The 22086-nt window shown below is 37.6% G+C and overlaps 1 protein-coding gene across 1 annotated transcript; it reads left to right on the forward strand.

The window, feature by feature from the left end:
- Window positions 1-11589: 11589 nt before the first annotated feature.
- LOC108320619 (IAA-amino acid hydrolase ILR1-like 4) lies at window positions 11590-18248 on the forward strand. The gene is made up of 5 exons (XM_017552093.2): window positions 11590-12029; window positions 15347-15472; window positions 15892-16206; window positions 17044-17172; window positions 17720-18248. Exons 1-5 carry the CDS (start codon window positions 11679-11681, stop codon window positions 18125-18127), a joined length of 1329 nt encoding a protein of 442 aa, XP_017407582.1. The 5' UTR covers window positions 11590-11678; the 3' UTR covers window positions 18128-18248.
- Window positions 18249-22086: the final 3838 nt, after the last annotated feature.

The following is a 22086-nucleotide window of genomic DNA, read 5'->3' on the forward strand; positions in this document are numbered from 1 at the left end:
GTGTCCGTTTCTTCCACAACGATTACAGTGCTTTCCCCCCACCAGTTGAGGGCATGAAGACCTGTAGTGTGGCCCTCCACACTGGTAGCAAACCACACTTCCCTGTCCAGACGATCCGACAGGAACCACTGCTTGAGATCCGCTCGTCTGAGAAGACTGGTTTGGACGAGCGTAAGGAGGTCTCCTCTGAACAGCACCTCCCCTGGACACCATCGGTCCCCTAATCACTTGCTGCTGCTTCTTTTGCGTTCCGCTTCTGCCATGTTCCTCTCCAAGACTTTGGCTCTCTCAACCATAGCAGGGAACGTCCGGATACATAAACTGGAAATCAGTACTTTCAAGTCACTCCGCAATCCGTTCTCGAATTTTCTACACTGCCACACTTCACTCGTGGCCATAGTATTGAATCTGACGAGGTGCTTGAACTTATTGGTGTACTCGGAAACAGACATACCCCCTTGCACCAGTTGTAGAAATTCCACCTCCTTCGCAAACCGAACGCTGTCCGGAAAATATTCTTCATAAAATTTAGCTCTAAACACTTCCCAAGTGACCGGCTGTTGTGCGTCCGCTAGAATAGCTCTCGCGCTCGTCCACCAATGACTCGCTTCTCCCGTCAACAAATATTCTGCGTACGCTAATCTATTCTCATCTGGACATCTCTTGGCATTGAAGATCTTCTCTATCTCCCTTAACCATTGATCTGCTTCATCCGGAAGACCTTTCCCACTGAACTTGGCCGGATGATGTTGGAGGAAACTCTCCAAGCTCCACTCAGCAGTAGGCGGGGCAGCGTTGGAAGAAGACGCTCCCGCGGTGTGCCTTGTTGCTGCTAAAATCTCCATCAGCTGTCGTTGAGTTGTTTCCGAGCTGGCACGTGAGGCTTCCAGACTTTGCATGGCACTCTGATTTTGTTGCATTAGAGTGGCATTTTGTTCCATCAGTGTCGTATTCTGTTGCTGTAAGCGGTCTATCACAGTTTCCAACAACCTAGCGTTGTTGGACGCATCAGGCTCGTTAGGTTGCGGTGGAGGAGGGAGTCTAGGTGCCATTCGTTCTCTGAACACAGAGGAAAAACGAACGTTAGAAATGTGCAAAGACTTAAAAACAATAACTCATTAAATACACAATAAGCACACAGCAAAAGCACGATGCACTCATAACCTACAGCGTCCTTTAAGAGAACAAAACTGCTCTGATACCACTAATGTAACATCCCAAAATACAGTAATTACCATAAATCAGGATTAATTACAATTAACAGTAAAATAACAGTCTTTAGTATCAATAGAACTCAAGGGTTCAAAGCCGAACGACTGCAGTACAAAAATAACGAGCGTATCAATGTACAGGGAATTAAAACAGAACGAACGGTTTTACAAAAGGATTAACCAAACGTCCAAAACGAGCTAACATATACACCCTAACATCTACGAGCGCTCTAAGGCTCGGCCTTCACTTCAACTTCGACCAGATTAGCATCTTCCAAATTTTCTTCTTCCAGCATTTCTTCAAGCGACGCTCCTCCATCTGCTCACATCCACACGGATGATCATTGCAAGACAAGACGGACGTACATAGACAGGGGACAACACAATGGAAAATGCAAGGGTAAGCTTACGTAATTTAAATTCATACTTCAACATTCTTATTCAAACCATCACACAATCAGCACATATACATATAACATCAATCAAAACATAAATATACCAATACTAGACAGACCGTCCGGACTGTATGAATCTGTGTAGTTACAAGCGTCCTTGCACCCGAGTGATGTAGTAACTGGGATACACCAAACAGCTGCCACTCGAGGTAAGTCCGTTCTTACGTCGCCCATGTTAACTTATGGACTAAGGACCTCCTGCCGTTCCCACACATGACATACTTCCTCTACATGAAGATAGTATTCACGGAACATCAGGATGGACAGCGAGTCTTAACTCATCCACAGTCATACTTTACCAAATTTAATATCCAATATATAAATCAGAGTCGTTCCTCCTTGGAACGCTCGTTCAAATACCAACATCATAACTTCACTTCTTATATCGTTCGCACACCTTAACTCTTTCTTTTATTTACATTTTTATTCTATGTTCCACTTTCATAAAAAGACGAGCGTTCAGTCCCCTACTCAACGAGGACGAACGTCGAGAGTGAGAATCAGTCAAATGAACCGACCCTTAACAACCTAGTATAACGGATTCAGAATAAACTTGGATATAAAGATCTTAAACCAACTTCAAAAGGACCAGGATATAATCAAACAAATATTTAGTGCCCTGAGAACGAGTGTTAAATAAGACCGAGAGTGAATATTTATTTACTGATAATTTGGGACGAACGCTATTTACGTACGTTCTGAAATTCAAAGTATGGATGAGCGACCGGTATAAGACCGTACACTTCTTAGAACGAACGCTAAATATAAGACCGAGCGTTATTAGGACGAACGCTCATTTCGAGACCGAGCGCTTGTTAAGAACGAACGTTCGGTATCAAGCCGAACGATATTTAGGACGAACGCTAGGTAGTTGACCGAGCACTAAAATAGAACGGACGCTCATTTAAAACGAACGTTCGGTATCAGACCGAACGCTAATTAGGACGAACGCTCAATCTAATACCGAGAGCTCATTTGGACGAACGCTCAGTATAAGACTAAGCGCTACCTATGACGAACGCTGGAATGAAAAACCGAGCGTTACTAATACACTTCCATTATTTCAATCGTTGGACACGCTAGGCTGAGCCGAACGCTCAAACTTAACAATTCACACAAAGGACGCTCGTTCTCAATCAGAATCCTTTCCAAATGAAAGAATTCTTATTCTAAGTCATTTTCATGGGAAACCGAACGGTATAAGACCGTTCGATGACGAGCGTGCATTATCAAGCAAGGACTATGATATTTTCCAGATTTCTCATCTACTGTAACTTCACATTTTTCATAAGATTCATAGCTTATAATTCATCTTCACCATAAATTTTATACTGTCAACACTCAATTTTGTCCGGGTTGAAAAAATGTGTTTTTATTGGGTTCTTTTATTTTATTTTTTATTTTACCTTTTTTGTTTTACTCTATTTTTATGTATTTAGATTTTTGCTTGTAATTCAATTTATTTTTTTTTCTTATCCGCAATTTGTTTTAATAGAGTTAATTAATCAAAATAATTAAAAAATTGAAAAATAAAATTAAAACTGAAAATAAAAAAAAAATAATAAAATTGAAAAAAAATAGAAAACGTGGAAAAGGGCACGTATGGAAGGCGTGTATGGGGTGAGGGGACAAGGTGGTTAAGGAGAATTTTTCCAAGATTTTTGGAAAAAAGGGGGACCAGGTAGTTAGAAGGGGATTTTGCCAAGATTTTGGGGAGCACAATTTTGTTGGATCAGAGAGAGAAAAAAAGGAAAAAGGGTGCACACGAGAAACCATCATCTGGGATCATCACAATCATCATCGGCACTGGTACTGGCAAGAGGAGGTCACCGGATACACAACTAGCAGTAGCAGCAGCTCCAGCAGCAGGTAGGTTTTTGTTCACCTGTACATTCAAATTCATCATGTATGCTTACTGCATAAGCTCCTTGCACCCCTGTCTCGCCAGCCCATGCACCATTGTCACAGAATCACCTATCTCACTCATGCTCATATGCACACTACACACTCATCGTTTCCAATACCAAATGGACAAGATTCAACCAACATTAAACCCATCAGTAAACATTAAAAAATTAGGGGAGGCAGAGAGGGAAAAATGGTGTTGCAGGGGGCATTAGGCCTTCGTGAAAATCCTCGAATGGGGAGGAAGAGAGTGGCTGATTGTTTCGTGGTTGGCGGTTTGGAAGTAGTAGTCTGCTGTGTGGTGGTGGCAGGGGCGTCGCTAAGGTCATCCTGGTAGGTGATGGTGACCGTGTGGATGGCCGAGGAGGTGGACGAGTATAGGCACGGGGGGAACATTATCGTGATAGTGGTCGTGTTCGTCATGGAGGTTTTAGCAATGGTGAAGTTGATGTTGATGGATGATGATAGCACGAGCGGATCGGAGATGAAGATGGAGGAAAACCATCCCTGAGAATCTCTGGTTTTCGAAGAGAGAGAAGTGGAGACGGTGGTGTCTTGGCTGACGGTGGTTCTGGTGGTGCGAGGGGTAGCCGGAGAGGCCAAGGCGCGTTTTGTTTGAGGTGACGGTGGCCGGCTATGGCAGAGGTGGTGATCATTTGTGGTGCTGAACAAGAGACCTTGAATCTCTGGAGAAGGTGCGAACCGGCGTGAAGGAGTGGGAATGAGGATGAATCTCTGAACCCCTAGGAAATTCTAGGTTAGAAAGCATTGGACTGGGCCGGGCCCAGAAATGAGCGTACGTCCGGGAGCCTTGGGCCTCTTTTGGAACGCTCGTTATATAGCGTCCGTTCGCCATCTCCCCAACACGAACGCTCGTTATCAAAACCACCGAACGCTCGTTACTTAACGCTCGTTCGCCACTTCCACAGCGAACGCTCGTTACTTAGCGCTCGTTCGCCACTTCCACAGCGAACGCTCGTTACTTAGCGCTCGTTCGTCACTTCCACAGCGAACGCTCGTTACTTAGCGCTCGTTCGCCACTTCCACAACGAACGCTCGTTACTTAGCGCTCGTTCGCCACTTCCACAGCGAACGCTCGTATTTTAGCGTCCGTTCACCATCTGCCCAATGAACGCTCGTCATTCAGCTCACATTTCTAAACGTCCGTTATATCCCCAACGAACGCTCGTTATTCTGAATCTGTCCCCAACGTCCGTTCGGCTACTTCAATTTCTTTTGTTTATTTATTTTATTTTTATTTATTTTTTTCCTTATTTTATTTTGTTCTATTTATTTATTTTAGACATCTACTTATCTTAAAATATATATTTAATAATACAATATTTATAGTTTAAATAAAAAGAATTTACAAAAAATATTTTGAAAAGGTTTAAGCACACGTGCGACCGCTCGCGTAGGCCTTGTGCTGAAAATCTTTTCCTTTTCTTTTATAAAAATTAAAAATCAAATAAAAATATTTTGAAAAGGTTTAAGCACACGTGCGACCGCTCGCGTAGGCCTTGTGCTGAAAATCTTTCCCTTTTCTTTTATAAAAGTTAAAAATCAAATAAAAATATTTTGAAAAGGCTTAAGCACACGTGCGACCGCTCGCGTAGGCCTTGTGTTGAAAATCTTTTCCGTTTCTTTTATAAAAATTAAAAATCAAATAAAAATATTTTGAAAAGGTTTAAGCACACGTGCGACCGCTCGCGTAGGCCTTGTGCTGAAAATCTTTTCCTTTTCTTTTACAAAAGTTAAAAATCAAATAAAAATATTTTGAAAAGGTTTAAGCACATGTGCGACCGCTCGCGTAGGCCTTGTGCTGAAAATCTTTTCCTTTTCTTTTATAAAAATTAAAAATCAAATAAAAAGATTTTGAAAAGGTTTAAGCACACGTGCGACCGCTCGCGTAGGCCTTGTGCTGAAAATCTTTTCCTTTTCTTTTACAAAAGTTAAAAATCAAATAAAAATATTTTGAAAAGGTTTAAGCACACGTGCGACCGCTCGCGTAGGCCTTGTGCTGAAAATCTTTTCCTTTTCTTTTATAAAAATTAAAAATCAAATAAAAATATTTTGAAAAGGTTTAAGCACACGTGCGACCGCTCGCGTAGGCCTTGTGCTGAAAATCTTTTCCTTTTCTTTTACAAAAGTTAAAAATCAAATAAAAATATTTTGAAAAGGTTTAAGCACACGTGCGACCGTTCGCGTAGGCCTTGTGCTGAAAATCTTTTCCTTTTCTTTTATAAAAATTAAAAATCAAATAAAAATATTTTGAAAAGGTTTAAGCACACGTGCGACCGCTCGCGTAGGCCTTGTGCTGAAAATCTTTTCCTTTTCTTTTATAAAAATTAAAAATCAAATAAAAATATTTTGAAAAGGTTTAAGCACACGTGCGACCGCTCGCGTAGGCCTTGTGCTGAAAATCTTTTCCTTTTCTTTTACGAAAGTTAAAAATCAAATAAAAATATTTTGAAAAGGTTTAAGTACACGTGCGACCGCTCGCGTAGGCCTTGTGCTAGAAAACCTTTTCCTTCTTTATTAAAAATACTAAAATATTCCCAAATTACAAGTAATCTCTCATCTAGAACTACGTTACCCTTGATTCTTCACCAAAAATGGAGATACATAGGAGCAAGGCCAGTCCTTGTCAGGTTCATTTCCCAAAAATACAAAATCATTTCCAAACAAATTTCTCAAACAGTTTCAGGAAGAACTACGTAACCCTGATTTCTCATTTTGAATGAGAATACGTAGGAGCAAGGTCAATCCTTGTCGGGCCCAAAAAAGTAAAAAATATATTTTGTTTATTTAGAATTTTATTTTAGGGGATAGTTAAACATTTTGAAAACCATCACATTCGCGCATTTAGTTAAAGGTACTGCCTTCGGGCAGGCGCTGTAGGGTGCTAATAGCTTCCCTACGCGTAACCGACTCCCGAACCCAGAATCTGGTTTTCGCGGACTGTGTCTTATCGTTTTATGGTTTTTCCGTAGTTTTCCAAAATAAACTATGGTGGCGACTCCAAAATCTCTTTTCGAAACCCGTTTCTTTTTTGGATCGTCGTCCCGTCGCGATTCCGGTTGCGACATATACATTACAAAATTCATATTATCATTCATACCTTACAGAAATTATCCCTTTTCCAATTCATACGTTCCATTTTCAACATACAGTTCAAACAATATCACCCATATACATCCAGTACAACCATGCTCGTTCATGCATACTCAAACATCAAATATTTCATACATTTCAGACATCCAGTATACTTCATGCATTTCATACACATCAAACAAGTATTAAATTAAATTACTAAAGCTTCCTTTTACCTGGATAGCAGTGTACGCCCTAAAATATAACTTCCACACGTTCCACTACAACTCTTTTATACGCAACAGCCACTTAAGTTCCTTCTACTAAATCTAACCACTTGATCTAAACACCAAAATCAGAGATTGCTCAGAAACAGTCCATGCATGAACTGAGGACATGGTTTAGAATGAAACCCTAATGGACAAACTACTAAAGGAAGGAACTTACCAGATTAGAATCAAATTCTGTTCGGTCCAAACTAACGTCCGCGACTCTGGAAACGTTCCTATGGTTCTGAAATGGAATTTGGAGAAGAAAATGAGGAGTTATAGTAGAGAGAAGCTTGGGAGTTCTAGAGAGAAGTTGGAGAAAATGAATGGGTGTGTTTCGTGAGGAAGAAGATGAGTGATGCAGGTGAGAGAGTTTTTCAGAAAAATCTGGTTTTGTTAAACTCGTGTTCGTTTGAATGAACGTGTCTCAAGCCGACACCTGCACCTAAACTCTGATTTGGAAACTTCTTCCGCAACACGTGGCGTGCTTGCATGCAAAGATTGGTGCGTTTTTAATGTTTCCAGAGAAATGATTTTGGCCCAGCTTTCCGCGCACAGCAGAGAGGTGAAAATCAGAGTTGGGAGTGGGTTTTAATGGCTTGAGAAGTGATGTGGCGTGCATTAATGGTGAGGATGTCAGAATTAATTTATGCTAATTATTAAGGTTCTCACATTAGCTATTAAAACTCACATAAATAAGGAAGAGAATGTTTAATGTGGAATAAAAACCTGCCAAATGTGCAGAGCAAATTCAGTTGTGATGTGGGTGGTGTATTCAAAAGAAAAATGTTTGAGAATATTCAAAAGAAAAATATACTTTGACACAAATATATTTTTTTTAAACATTTTTTTAAAATTATAAAAAATTATTTTTTAAAATTATTTTATCTTTATTGAATGAATGTCATATTATCTTTACTCTTTCCAAAATTGCCTTGATCCAACTTTTGAATTGGGTACTTCAGGCTGTGTTCATTTCTACTTATACACTGTTGAAGAAGAAGATGAAATTATGGGAGCTGTAGCAATGAAAGAGATGATTTGAGGTAAGGAAGGAGGAAGAGAATGACAGAGAAAGGACGGGTGAAGCACTAAAGTAACATTCATCAGGCTAAATTTTTTTTTTTATAATTTTAACAAATAATACATTCACATTTAATAATTATAATAATTAATAATAATAATAACTAAATAAAAATAATAATAATAATAATATATTAACTTTAATTACAAAGATAAAATAATAATATTAATTTTAATCTATTGAGACATTTCTTTTATTTTATTATATTTTCAAAATTTTAATATTTTACTTTCATTTTTTTTTCACCTCTAACTTTAAAAAATTTAACATATTTTATTCCCAAATATGTTTTAAATTCATTTTCACAAATTAACACAATTCTGTGTGAAAATGACATAGAGAAATAATATTAACTTTTAAATTATGTTTTTGTTATATTTATATTAATTTTATTAACTTTAAATCTTTGTTTTCTTCTTCTTAAATTGAAGAAAGTAACTTTCACATGAGTTCTAAATACTTTTTCTTTCTTATTTTATATTTATGAAAAAGGATAAATTTTTTTTAACTGTACCGTATGGTCCTCCCAGGAACCATACTATCCTCTCATATGGTTGTTTTTCTGTACGGTTTTTCTATGGTCATCCTTTTATGGTCATTTTTTTATGTCGATTTTTCTGGTCGTTCACTATTCTCGTTGGACGTTTTTTTGGACGTCCTCTCACATGGTCATCCTTTTGTATGGTCCTTTATGACTGTCTTCTTAGGTCGTCCTCTCAGGTCGTCTACCATCCTTCCTAGACGTCCTCTCAGGCTGGTCATTCACCTAGGTCGTGTCAAGTGGTAATGACTCAATAAGCCCTTAGTACAAATTAAGATGTAATTGGACCGTCATTAGGCCAACAAAAGGTAAAAGTCTATCACAACTAGTATAAATAAAGGTCTCAGGCATGACTTTATGATCATGATACACAATATATGCATTACTTGCTATGTCAGCCGTTCGGTTATATTACTAACTTGAACGTCAAAGTGCCTTTGACAGGTATCCACCCACACGGCTGGGACAAGAAGAAGGGAGAGCGAACAACGTAACTTGGAGATTGAAAGATCACTAGGGAGTCGTCCGGTCTTCAAGACAACTTGGAGTGCTTTGAGTAAGGGACTTCAACTCCATACCCGAAACATTTTGGCGCCCACCGTGGGACCGAGCTAGTATCCCCCATTGTAGCCATAAGGAACTAGTGAGTGGTGATTTAAAAGACGTCAACCTCTCGGCCTTACGAAGTCGATCATTCGACCGTTTGGCATCAAGCATCCGGTCATCCGACCTCAACTGCTTGGTCATCCGGCCTCCCATGTACTTAGACAAATTTGGCCTCAATCATCCAATTATCCAGCCTCAACTACTCGGTCATCCGGCCTCCCAAGTACTTAGTCAAATTTGGCCTATATCATCTGGCAATACGACCTCAACTGTTCGGTCATCCGGCTTCACAGGTACTTAGCCAACTTTGGCCTCAATCATCCAGTCATCCGACCTCAACTACTCGGCCATCCGGCCTCCCAAGTACTTAGCCAAATTTGGCATCAAGCATCTGCCCATTTGGCCTCAACTGCTCGCTCATCCGGCCTCCTAGGTACTTAGCCAAATTTAGCATCAAGCATCTGGCCATCCTACCTCAACTACTCCCCCATCCGGCCTCCCAGGTACTTAGCCAAATTTGGCATCAAGCATCCGACCTCAACTCCTTGGCCATCTGGCCTCCCAGGTACTTAACCAAATTTGGCCTTAATCATCCGGTCATCTGGCCTCAAGTGCTCGGCTATCCGGCCTCCCAGGTACTTAGTCAAATTTGGCCTCAATCATCCGGTCATCCAGCCTCAACTGTTCGGTCATCCGACCTCACAGGTACTTAGCCAAATTTGGCCTCAATCATCCAGCCATCCGGCCTCAACTACTCGGCCATTCGACCTTCCAAGTACTTAGCCAAACTTTGCATTGAGCATCCGACCATCCAGCCTCAACTGCTCGATCATCCAGCCTCCCAAGTACTTAGCCAAATTTGGCCTCAATCATCCGGCCTCCTAGGTACTTAGCCAAATTTGGTCTCAATCATCTGGCTTCCCAGGTACTTAGCCAAATTTGGCTTCAATCATCCGACCATCCGACCTCAACTGCTCGGCCATCCGACCTCTCAGGTACTTAGCCAAATTTGGCCTCAATCATCCGATCATCTGGCCTCAACTACTCGGTCATCCGGCCTCCTAGGTACTTAGCCAAATTTGGCATCAAACATTCGGCTATCCGGCCTCAACTGCTCGGTCATCCGGCCTCACAGGTACTTAGCCAAATTTGGCCTCAATCATCTGGCCATCTGGCCTCAATTGCTCAGCCATACCTTGGCTTCAAAGAATTCCCGCCCGGCCTCATCGAAGGTCGGCGACCGTGGATCTTCACCAAAGGAATCCCGGCCGGCCTCACCGAAGGTTGGCGATCGTGGATCTTCACCAAAGGAATCTCGGCCAGTCTCACCGAAGGTCGGCGACCGTGGATCTTCACCAAAGGAATCCCGACCAGCCTCACCAAAGGTTGATGACCGTGGATCTGTAGCAAAGGAATTTCGGCCGGCCTCACCAAAGGTCGGCGACCGTGGATCTTCACTAAAGAAATCCCGACCTCCTCATCGAAGGATCAATAGCATATTCAGCTCATCCGACAAAGACAAGACTCGTTTTTTCAACCACCCATCGTGATCAACGAACAGGGAGGACAAAGACAAAAGCCAACTGGAGAACCCGTCCTTATCAAGAAGGCCATGTACAGAACCCCTTCGCAGAATAACATCATGCTCGGGCTTGGGGGGCTTGTGTACCGTACGGTCCTCCCAGGAACCATACGGTCCTCCCACATGGTCGTCCTCCTGTACGATCCTCCCATGGTTGTCCTCCCAGGCCGCCCTCCCATGGTTGTTCACCTAGGTTGTGTTAAGTGGTAATGACTCATTAAGCACTTAATGCATATTAAGGTGTGATTGGGCCGTCATTAGGCCAACGAAAGGTAAAAGCCTATCACAGTTAGTATAAATAAAGGTTTCAGGTATGACTTTATGATCACGATGCACTATATATGCATTACTTTCTATGCCAACCGTTCGGTTATATTACTAACTTGAGCGTCAAAGTGTGTTTGACAGGTATCTATCCACACGGCTGGGACAAGAAGAAGGGAAAGCGAACAACGTCACTGAGGATGGAGAATTACCAGGAAACCCATCCGGTCTTCAAGACAACTTAGAGTGTTTTGAGTAACGGACTTCATTCCCATACCTCAAACATTAACTTTTTTTTTACCCCATTTTTCATTTTTTGATTAAATATATTTTTAATTTTTATATTTTGATGTGAATTTTTTTTCAAACTTTTATACAATTTCTTAAATCTTAAAAGTACATATAATTACTCTAAATTTTTATATTTTGATGTGAATTTTTCTTTTCAAACTTTTATACAAGTTCTTAAATCTTAAAAATAAATATAATCACTCTAATTCATTTACTTTAAATTTTTTATATATGAATCTGTGTTTGAGAAGGAGAGAAGATTTATAGTTATTTAAAGTTGTCTGTGCTCAATTCCAAATTTTAATATAAGAGTGTTGATCACACCCTGTTTGTCATCTACCGTGGTTCATTATTCTTCTTGCTCTCACCCACTCACCATGAATTTCTTCAACTGGCTCTCTTTGTTCATCGTTTTTCACGTCTTTGCTGCAACACCTCGCATCTTCTCGTTAACAGATTCATCCACACAACTCCCTGTCAACTTTCTAGATGCTGCCAAGAAGCCTGAGGTATTTGACTATATGGTCAGAATCAGAAGGAAGATTCACGAGAATCCAGAATTGGGTTATGAGGAGTTTGAGACCAGTAAATTGATTAGAGCAGAATTGGATCAACTGGGTATACCCTATAAACACCCTGTTGCAATCACTGGTATAATTGGCTTCATTGGTACTGGAAGGTCGCCTTTTGTTGCAATAAGAGCTGATATGGATGCTCTCCCCATGCAGGTCATATAACTTCTGCGCATTCTTGATTTGTTTGGTTAGACAGTTTGGTGGCAGCTTTTTCTTGATATAGTAAGAAATTGAAGGAAATCATTGTGTTTTCTTAAAAACTTACATATAAATGTTTTATCGTGCTTTTTTGTTATTATATAATGCAAATAAATTATGTTCTGAATAAGTTAGAGAAATGGGGTGATTATATTGTTTTTTGTAAGGGTGATATAAACACCACTTAATCTGTACAGTATGTGTGTCTGTACATAAACTTCTTCTTTCGTGTGTGTTATTCCTTTTCCAACAAATTTGTGTGCATGAAGGACCCACTAAAGTGTGATAGTACTGCTGTGTGATAAAGTGTAGTTTATCTGTCTTGGGTATTCCTCTTCTGTGAAATCTTTGCAGAGTTCAAGTGGTGAAGGATAGTGGGTTCAAGTGGTGTTGTTCCAGAAGTCTTACCGTTGGGTGAAGGTGAATGCTATTTTTGGCTTGTCAGGATTGGGTTTCAAGAATTAGGAAAAAATACTATCAAGTAGCATATGGCAACATAAAGAATTCAGAAAGCTTGACTGTAAAGCTTGCATTCTAATTCATCAGTGCGTCGATGCTGCAGTCTTTCAGAAGATCTCCAAAGGTACAACATCGAAACAAGCTTGGGATAGGGGTTGACAAAACGAAGAAGGTGAAGTTCCAAACTCTTTGAAGGCAATATGAGTTACTTTATGTGTCCGATCATTTGTCTATTGTTGATTACTTCAACCAAATTCAAGTATTATCAATGAGATGCAAAGAAGAGTTACCAGATTCACAGATTGTTAACAAGGTGTATTAAAATTTTAATAGAAAAAGAGTGGCTGCTATGTAAAAGTGTTAAGAACCGGTGTAGGTGGTGAGTATCTGTCAGACGAGTTACAAAAATTTGGGAGACAAGATATTGTGCATGAAGTAACATCACCTTACACTTCACAACATAATTCTGCTGCTGAGAGAAAGAACATGGTGAGGAGCATGCTCAAGAGTAAGAAAGTTCCTACTTATTGTGGGGTTAAACAGCCTGCCCTGCTGCTTTCATTCTAAATAGAAGTTCAACTAAAAGATTGAGTGGTAAGACGCCAAAAGAGACATGGACTGGTATCAAACCGGACTCACTTTAGAGTTTTCGGCTTTATATATTTCTGACATATGCCTGATCAATTGAGAAGAAAGCTAGGTGATAAGGGAGAGCAGATGGTTCTTGTTGGATATTGTTCTACTGGTGGTTACAGATTCGCTAACCCAAGAAATGAGCCAGTTGTAATCAATAGAGATGTTGTGATTCATGAATTTAAGCTGTGATTGGAACACAGAAGCTGAGAAGGGATCACGGGATGCTAATAGATCTTAAAAGTCCTAATGAACATGAAACTGACACAGCTACTGGATTGAGGAGATCAACCAGGTCAAGCATCAGCCTGACATGACTATGAAATGATGCAAGATTCTGCTGCTGATTCAGAAGGAGAATTGGTGCGCTATGCACCATTTTTGAATCTGATTCAATCAGTTCTGAGAAAGTAATGCAAGAGCCTAAATGGGTCAATGCAATGGAAGTAGAATTGAGTTCTATTGAAAAGAATGAAAGATGGGAGCTTGTCATTTGCCTCATGGAAAGAAACCTATGGTGTTAAAGTGGGTGTATAAAGTGCAAGTGAATCCAAGTGATGAAGTGATCAAATATAAGGCCAGACTTGTTGCCAAAGATTTTCTACAAATGCCAGAAGTTGACCATGGGGCAGTCTTTGCACATGTTGCAATATTAGAAAGAGTGAGATTTATGGATGCTATAGCAAATTTAAGAAAGTGGTCTGTGCATCAATTAGATGTGAAGTTGGTTTTCTTAAATGTACTACTAGATGAGGAAGTGTACGTGATTCAACCTCTAGGCTTTGAGATATTGGGACAAGAGAAAGTATACAAATTGAGGAAGGCTTTTTTAAGCAAGCCCCAAGGGCTTGCAACAAGAGAATAGGTAATTTTCTAAGCCAAATAGGCTTTGTTAAATGCATATCTGAGCATGGAGTGTATCTAAAGGTCTTGGCTGTGGTCACTGATACAGATTTGTTAATTGTTTGTCTCTATGTTGATGACTTATTGGTGACAGGTAGCAATCAAGGGGAGTGATCTGATTTCCTTCGCACTGAATTTAATACAACAGAGAATGGTATTGTGATGCATCAAACTCAATATGCAACTGACTTATTAAAGAAATTAGCATGTTTAAGTGCAACTTCACTGTCACACGAGCTGCATCTAGATTGATACTTGAAAAAAAAAGGGACTAAGGAACTTATTTATCCTACCTGCTTCAAACTAATTGTTGGATCACTTTGTGCAATATTATACCTGATTTAGCATCTAGTGTTGGCTTAATGAACAAAATCATGGAGACATGAAGGAAACCTCACTTATCGGTAACAAATAGTAATGTGCTATGTGAAATGAACCTTGGATTATGGAATTCTATCTCCTAAAGGAAGTGATAACTCAGAAATTGAATTGCTTGGGTACTCTATCTCAGATTGGTATGGTTATAAATCTGATCCAAAGAGTACTGCGAGTTATGTTTTTATGTGTGGAAAAGCACCAATCTCTTGGTGCTAAAGAAGGAATCCGTGGTGGTCCTATCTTCATGTGAAGTTGAGTATATAGTAGCTTCAGTGAGTGCTTGTCAAGCTTGTGTGGCTTACATTAATGCAAGAGATCAAAGTGAAGAACTTAGGAGAAGTCAAGCTATTTGTAGATAACAAATCAATAATTGACTTAGCAAAACATCCAGCAGCACATGGGAGGAGTAAACACAAATAGTATTTCACTTCCTCAAAGATCAATTGTATAATGGTCTAGAACACTTCATAACAAAATTATGAGTAGCAGGTATCTTTACAAAGGCATGGAGAAAGGTTCAGAGAGCTAAGAGATATGTTAGGAATTGTCTCCTTGAGTCATTTGAATTGAAGGGGAATGTTATTAGATCATTCAAATATCTATTGTAGTTAACTATGTTATGAGTTAGAGTAATGAACATATTGTAATTTTTTCTAAGTGTGATGATATAGGTGTGCATATGTGTGTGTAGATAATCAATACAAAAACTTCTGTAACATTCTTCTTCTCTGTGTTTGTGTGATTCCTTTCCCAACACTCTTGAATTTTGAATTATGATGGTTTTACTTCTATGGGTTGGTTATGGGATAAGACAACAAAAGGATTTTTGCTCGCCTTTCCTCAAAATTTTGTAATGTTTTGTACTTTTGTCATTGACTTATTACTGTATCTAACTTAAGGAAATGGTGGAGTGGGAACACAAGAGTAAAGTACCAGGAAAGATGCATGGTTGTGGTCATGATGCTCATGTGGCTATGCTTCTCGGTGCTGCGAAGATTCTTAAACATCATGAAAAAGAGATACAGGTTTGACTTTTTATATTGACTTCTTTATTTTCAATTCCTTCCTAGATCTTCTGCTTTGTGGTTTTGCTCACTTTTGCAGATACTGAACTTCTTATCTCCGTTTAAAACATGTGATCACTACTCATTGCTGTCCAGTTTGTCATATGCTCAAGAAATTTGGCCCTCTTAACGATTTTTCTCTGTTTCTTTGATGCAAACTTTTTGTTTTATGATTCCAATCATGTTAGTATCAAGCATATGCTCTGTTTATAAGGTATTTGTGAATGAAAAGTAAAAGAAAGTTGGCCACTATATCATTCTACTTGACCAAGACAGTCTCCCATATCTGCTACTTTATTATGAAATATCAGTTGTCGTGCTCTCTTGTTTCCACCCTGTCATGTATCCATGATAATTTCATTATTTTGATGTCTAAATAGGGAACTGTAGTTCTTGTTTTCCAACCAGCAGAGGAAGGAGGTGGGGGAGCCAAGAGAATTGTAGAGGCTGGAACCTTAGAAAATGTTTCAGCCATTTTTGGATTGCATGTGTCACCTAACTTCCCATTAGGTGAAGTGGGCTCTAGGTCTGGTCCAATGTTGGCAGGAAATGGTTTTTTTGAAGCTATAATAAGGGGAAAAGGAGGTCATGCAGCCATTCCTCAACAATCTATAGACCCTATATTGGCAACTTCTAATGTTATAATTAGCTTACAGAATCTTGTTTCTCGCGAGGCTGACCCTCTGGATTCCCAGGTAAGTTCGCTTTAACTTCATTTCTTCCTTTTCCCTTGCCACCAACTACTCATTTCTGCTTTCTGTTGTTTTCCTACAATTGAGATTTAAAAGACAAAGCTCCCACTTAATTAGTGGGTGACAACCAGGCCAAGTGATGTTCTTATTTCATTGCTAAGTAAAAGAATTTATACTTTTTTCTGAACCCAGGCTATGAAAAATTTGTGATTGGGCTAGAAACCTATTGCTTACACTTCAATCAAACTTGCCTTGTCATTTAAGTAAACTTTTCCTTGTGTTATCCACATAAAATTTGGAAGCACCAATTCTACCTTTTGATCACTTGTTTGAGACCTTAGATATGTATATATTCTTGTATTAAATACTAGAAGAGCTACTCATGACATTGATGCAGGTGCAAAAACCTTGAAGAGAAAATCTATCCTGGTAGTTTTTTATCTCTTTCCAAATCTTAAAATTGAATGACAGCTGATTTTAAACTTGGGTTTGGATTGTAGAGAGTAAGGTTTTGTGAAATACAAACATATGGGTAACAATAACATATGGATATACACTAATCCACTCCTTTGATCTTCTTATGTCTAGACGTCTGTTGTCAAGAGTAGAGATTGTAATTCTGTATAAAGGCTTGATCAGTTACATTTAGTTTACATACCTCGTTACAAAAAGGTTTCTTGTGAAAAGGATGAGATGGCTGAACCTTTGGCCTTTTGGCACGCATCAGAACATGTTCATATGTCAAATGTGATTATTACTTATTAAATATTACGAAGTGCTGTTTCGAGAAGGAATTTGAATCCTCTGTGCCTTCCTAAAATAGAAAGCATCTGCACACAGGTTGTGACTGTAGGAAAATTCCAAGGAGGTAGTGCATTCAATATCATTCCAGATTCTGTCACGATCGGTGGCACCTTCCGAGCTTTTTCAAAAGAAAGCTTCCAGCAATTAAGACACCGCATTGAGCAGGTATATCATGGAGAAGAACAACATTTATTTTGTATACATAAACTAAAACAACGAAAATGATCAGAATTTGTTTTTATATTTAGTCTTGTTCGTACATTTCTTAAAAGTAATTATAGGATCAGCAAATAAAATGAATTAAGTTTCTCCTTTTATATTAAAGTCAACGTATGCACTTGAATGCTTACAAAAACTCTCATTCATCTTCTACAAACACAAGTTGATTTTAATTTACAAAAAATGCTTGATGTATTTTGCCCCTTACTTTCATCTTTTCTAAGTGTACACATAAGGCATGTTCTATATCATCAAACAATAATCTGCTGTTATCCTTTCTGTTTATTGTTTCTATAGGCTCAACCTTTAGTTTAAAAACATGACACAAAATGAAATGAAGAAATATTTTTGTAATTATCAACAGAAACGTGTTACAATAAAAATAAGAAACACCCTTACATGATAATTTCAACTATAACATGGATTCACTCACATCATACAGTTTTCATTACACGTGATCCTGGCAGATGCTAAGGCTAATTCGTTGATGCAGGTTGTTATTGCACAAGCTGCTGTGCAGAGGTGCAATGCAACAGTGAACTTCCTTCAGGAACAGAATCCTTTCTTTCCCGTAACCATAAACGATGGTGACTTGCATGAACATTTTCGGAGTGTTGCAGGGAGTTTGCTTGGCGTGAATAAAGTAAATAACATGCAACCATTGATGGGAGCTGAAGACTTTTCATTCTATCAAGAGGTTATACCTGGCTACTTTTTCATGGTTGGAATGCAGAATGCCTCACATGAAAAACTTGAGCAGGTACACTCACCCTACTTCAAAGTCAATGAAGATGTTCTTCCTTATGGAGCTGCACTTCATGCCTCATTAGCTGTTAGTTATCTTCTGAAACATCCGCAGGACATAGCCCCTGCAGAGGGGAAATATCATGATGAATTGTAACAGAACTTTACTTTTTGTTGGAAAAAATGACTGTTAGTAGTCACTAAAATAATAACAATATACATTTTGTTTCTTGTAGCAATGACATTATGAACTGGTTTGTATTTAAATTTTTATTAAACCTGGTGTTGAGCTTATGCATGAGCTAAGAAAATAAAGCTGTTTTACATTTTAATAAACTACCAATTTTTTCTTGTGAAAATTTACCCTTCTTCTTGCTTCCATTTTTGGAAAATAGTATCTGTTTTAAAGTTGTCACAGTTGTCATCTGGGTCTCAACCAAAAGACCCTATAGACCTGGTTAAATGTTCAATTAGGCACTGAACTTCTGAGTGTTAATTTAGTTCTTCAACATGTGAAGATTCTAATTAAGTCCTTGAATGTGTGCAAAGTGGAGTAAGTATGTCTTGATAATCAGTTTTGTAAAACTATTTCATTACTAATATTTCTAGATGGAAGAAGGGGCAGGGGTGGAATTTGAGAAAAAAAAAATAATAATAAAGGGTTAAATATGTTGTTGCTCCTTTGACTTTAAGTGAAAATTGAAAGTAATCTCTTTCTGAAATTTCGGACTAATTTAGTCTTTCATCTTTAAAACGGTGTGAATTTAGTTCTTTTAACTAAATTTTATTAAGTTTATTTAGTTTTAAACGTATTTTTCAACTAATATTGAAGAAGAAATGTGTTAAACAGTATAAAGAACTAAAATGTTATCATGAAATACATTTGAAATGTCAAATAAATTTAACAAAATTTGGTTAAAAAGATTATATTAATATAATTCTAAGAATAACTAAATTGAATTAAATTTTTGAAAATATATTAATTTATATTTTCACATATTTAATTCATGAATAAATATCTCTTAATATACTTTACCCTAATTAAAGAATAAAAAATAATCAACACATCTTAAATTAAAGTGAGTTTATATGTTTTATAATAAGAAAAAAAGAAATGTTACTATTTGTTTTCTATACTTCACTTTAAAATGTGATTAATTATGGAAAAAAAATATCTGGTTAATATACAATAAATAAATAATAAAAGTTAATTTTTGACAATTCACTTTTAATAAATAATGACAACTTCATTTAAATAGAAAAATATTTTATTTAAGTTAATTAATAAAAATTATTTAAAATTTAAATAAGTTATATAATGGTATATAGGATAGATGGGTTGTGAATTTCTTTTTTACTTTGTTTGTGTTGGTTTGCTTTCATTGCATGTAAAACAAAATTGTAAGGACACTTTTTTTTTATTGCAGGTCGTGTTATTATATTTAAAACTTTCCATCTTGTATCTAAAATGAGTCAAATGTTTGAAATGATATCATAATACATTTTTACATTCATTTGATATAGAATATATGGGTAAAATAGTTATAAAAGTATACACAGAATACACGGGTAAAATAATTATAAAAGTGTATAATTTTGTATTTTTAAAAAAAAAAGAAAGTAAAAAATAAGTAAAAATAGCATTAAATTAATGTAACAAATTTAGGCGTATCAAAATATTTTTCTTTCTCAATTTCATTCTTCTGTTACATTCAAATTACAATTCTATAAATTATTATTTTAACATAATATTTGTTTTATAAAAGTATCAAATAAATATAAATTGAAAAAGTGACGCCGAATAATATTTTTTTCATTTAAATTTGAAAAAGTTATACTTTTATACTCTTAAAAAATACTCCTCGTATAACCCATTTTAATAATATATATCAAATAAAAAATAATTAAAATATGAACATATTAATTATCAAATAATTATTTTTCTATTGTTGGCTTTTCTTAATTATTTTTTGTCTGTGATGCTTCCTTTTTTGAGCATTTATTGTAGCAGAAGTACTTTTTGTGAACTTATGACAATGAAGAAAAAGTGGTTCTTGTACACAAAAATACCACTTAAAAGTTTTTAGTGAATGAGAAGTACCAATTATTACTTTAAGTCAAAATGTTTTCTTTTTACAAAAAAACTAAATGAAAGAGTTGGTTTCCTTTCCCAAAGTTTTACAAACACTATTCTGTCATTCAACACTTTGATTTGATTCATTCTGTCATAACAAACATTATGAGAGAGTAAAGTAGCTGGAAAGATGCACAGATGTGGCTATATTTGGTTCTTGGTGCAGCAAAGATTCTCAAACAGCAGCAAAAAGAGATACTGATATATTGCCTTTTTCATTTCTTTCTGTGTAATCTTCTGCATTATTTTTTCCATTAAACTCTGCTCTTCTGATAGAAATTGTAAACATGCACGTGCTCACCACTCACTCCTCACTACTTTCCAACTCCAACTTGTCATCTTTATTTTAGAACTTTGATCATTTTGATGAATTCAAAATAATTTCAACCTTTGGTTTATTAATTTCGAATTGTTGGTTAATCGATGTCCGTTGGCAATTATAAGTGCTAGTATCTTCTGTTAAGAAGTGTATTTAAGTATATTTAGTCTCTTTTTAACATATATACATCTTAAAACATGAACAATATATTTAATGAGAAAATAAATTTTATTAAAATAGACTTTAACAATATCATATTAAGAAATAAACTTTAAATTTAATTTAATTTAAAATTATTATATTAAATATAACTGTAACATCCCAAAATATATAGTATAGACTATATTAAAGAGAAGCTACATGCATGATAAAGTAGTACAGTTATTCACCTAGAGTATAAAGTGATATCTTTAGAGTCACTAAAAAACAACTATAAATTTAAAACTTTATATACAACTCAAAACTATTCGAAACTATATACAAGCTCTACTGAACCAAAGCAACTACTCAGCAGCATCACATCCATCCAATGCTTGCTCCAGGGAGACATCTTCTTCCGCTGCTCACATCCAAAGGATGATCATTGCAGAAGAAGAGACAACAGAACATACAAAACACAAGCATACAACAGGATAAGCTAGTTTAAACAAAGATTAATCATACGCCAATTCATTTAATTTCATGCAGACATATTATTCATTCACATCACTTAAACCCTTTACACATATAACACCACACTAACTTTGACTGTCCGGACTTAGAATGATTGTCGAGCTATGGCGGGTCATGCACTCGTGGTGGCTTCTACTGCTTTGCAAAGCCGTTGCCAATGGGTTTCACCCTACAACACTCACGAGGTTAGTCCGTTATCACTCACCTTGGGCCATACTGGAAGCCCCCAAGACTAGGACCTCCTGCTACTCCTCACGACATGGGTCAATCCTCTCTACTTGAGAATGAAAGCCCATTGGAGTTTCAGGATAACCCCCAAGACTAAGCTCCTGCATCCATTCTAAACTTACTTGAATCTCAACTAGAGATTCCACTTTGAATCACAACATAGGGCACCACCATGTCTCCCCTCCTTGAGGATCATGGAATTATGTCCATTAACCACACTTGAACTTTACACTTTTTATTACAACATACATCAATCACCACGGATATTACATGATACAACTTCAACTTAATTCATACAACACTCATTGTTTCATATCAAACAACATAAGAGCACACAGGAACTTGAACTAGAAATGCACCTCTCGCACAGCGCACACCTTCGCATAGCGAGGCTATAAGCCTCTCGCACAGCGACCTAACTCGCCTTGCGAAAACCTTAGATAGAGACCAACTACTCTTGATCTCTCGCATAGCGACTAAACTCGCTATGTGAATAAACTGTGAAATGCCTCAGACCCCAACCCCTCACATAGCGTCCCAACTCGCTATGTGAGAACCTCAGACAGAGACTTAACTCCCCAAACACTCGTAGAGCGAGACCCACTCGTTGTTCGAATAAAAGGACAATGGTTCCAGACCCCAACCAGTCGCATAGCGATCAGATTCGCTATGCGGATTTACAAACAGAGAGCAACCCTCTCACTTCACTCGCACAGCGCACCCATTCGCTAAGCGAGTGCCTTGGCAGAGAGCACCTCGCCAA

This window comes from Vigna angularis, chromosome 9 (genome assembly GCF_016808095.1).
Source record: "Vigna angularis cultivar LongXiaoDou No.4 chromosome 9, ASM1680809v1, whole genome shotgun sequence".
NCBI classification, from domain to species: Eukaryota; Viridiplantae; Streptophyta; class Magnoliopsida; order Fabales; family Fabaceae; genus Vigna; species Vigna angularis.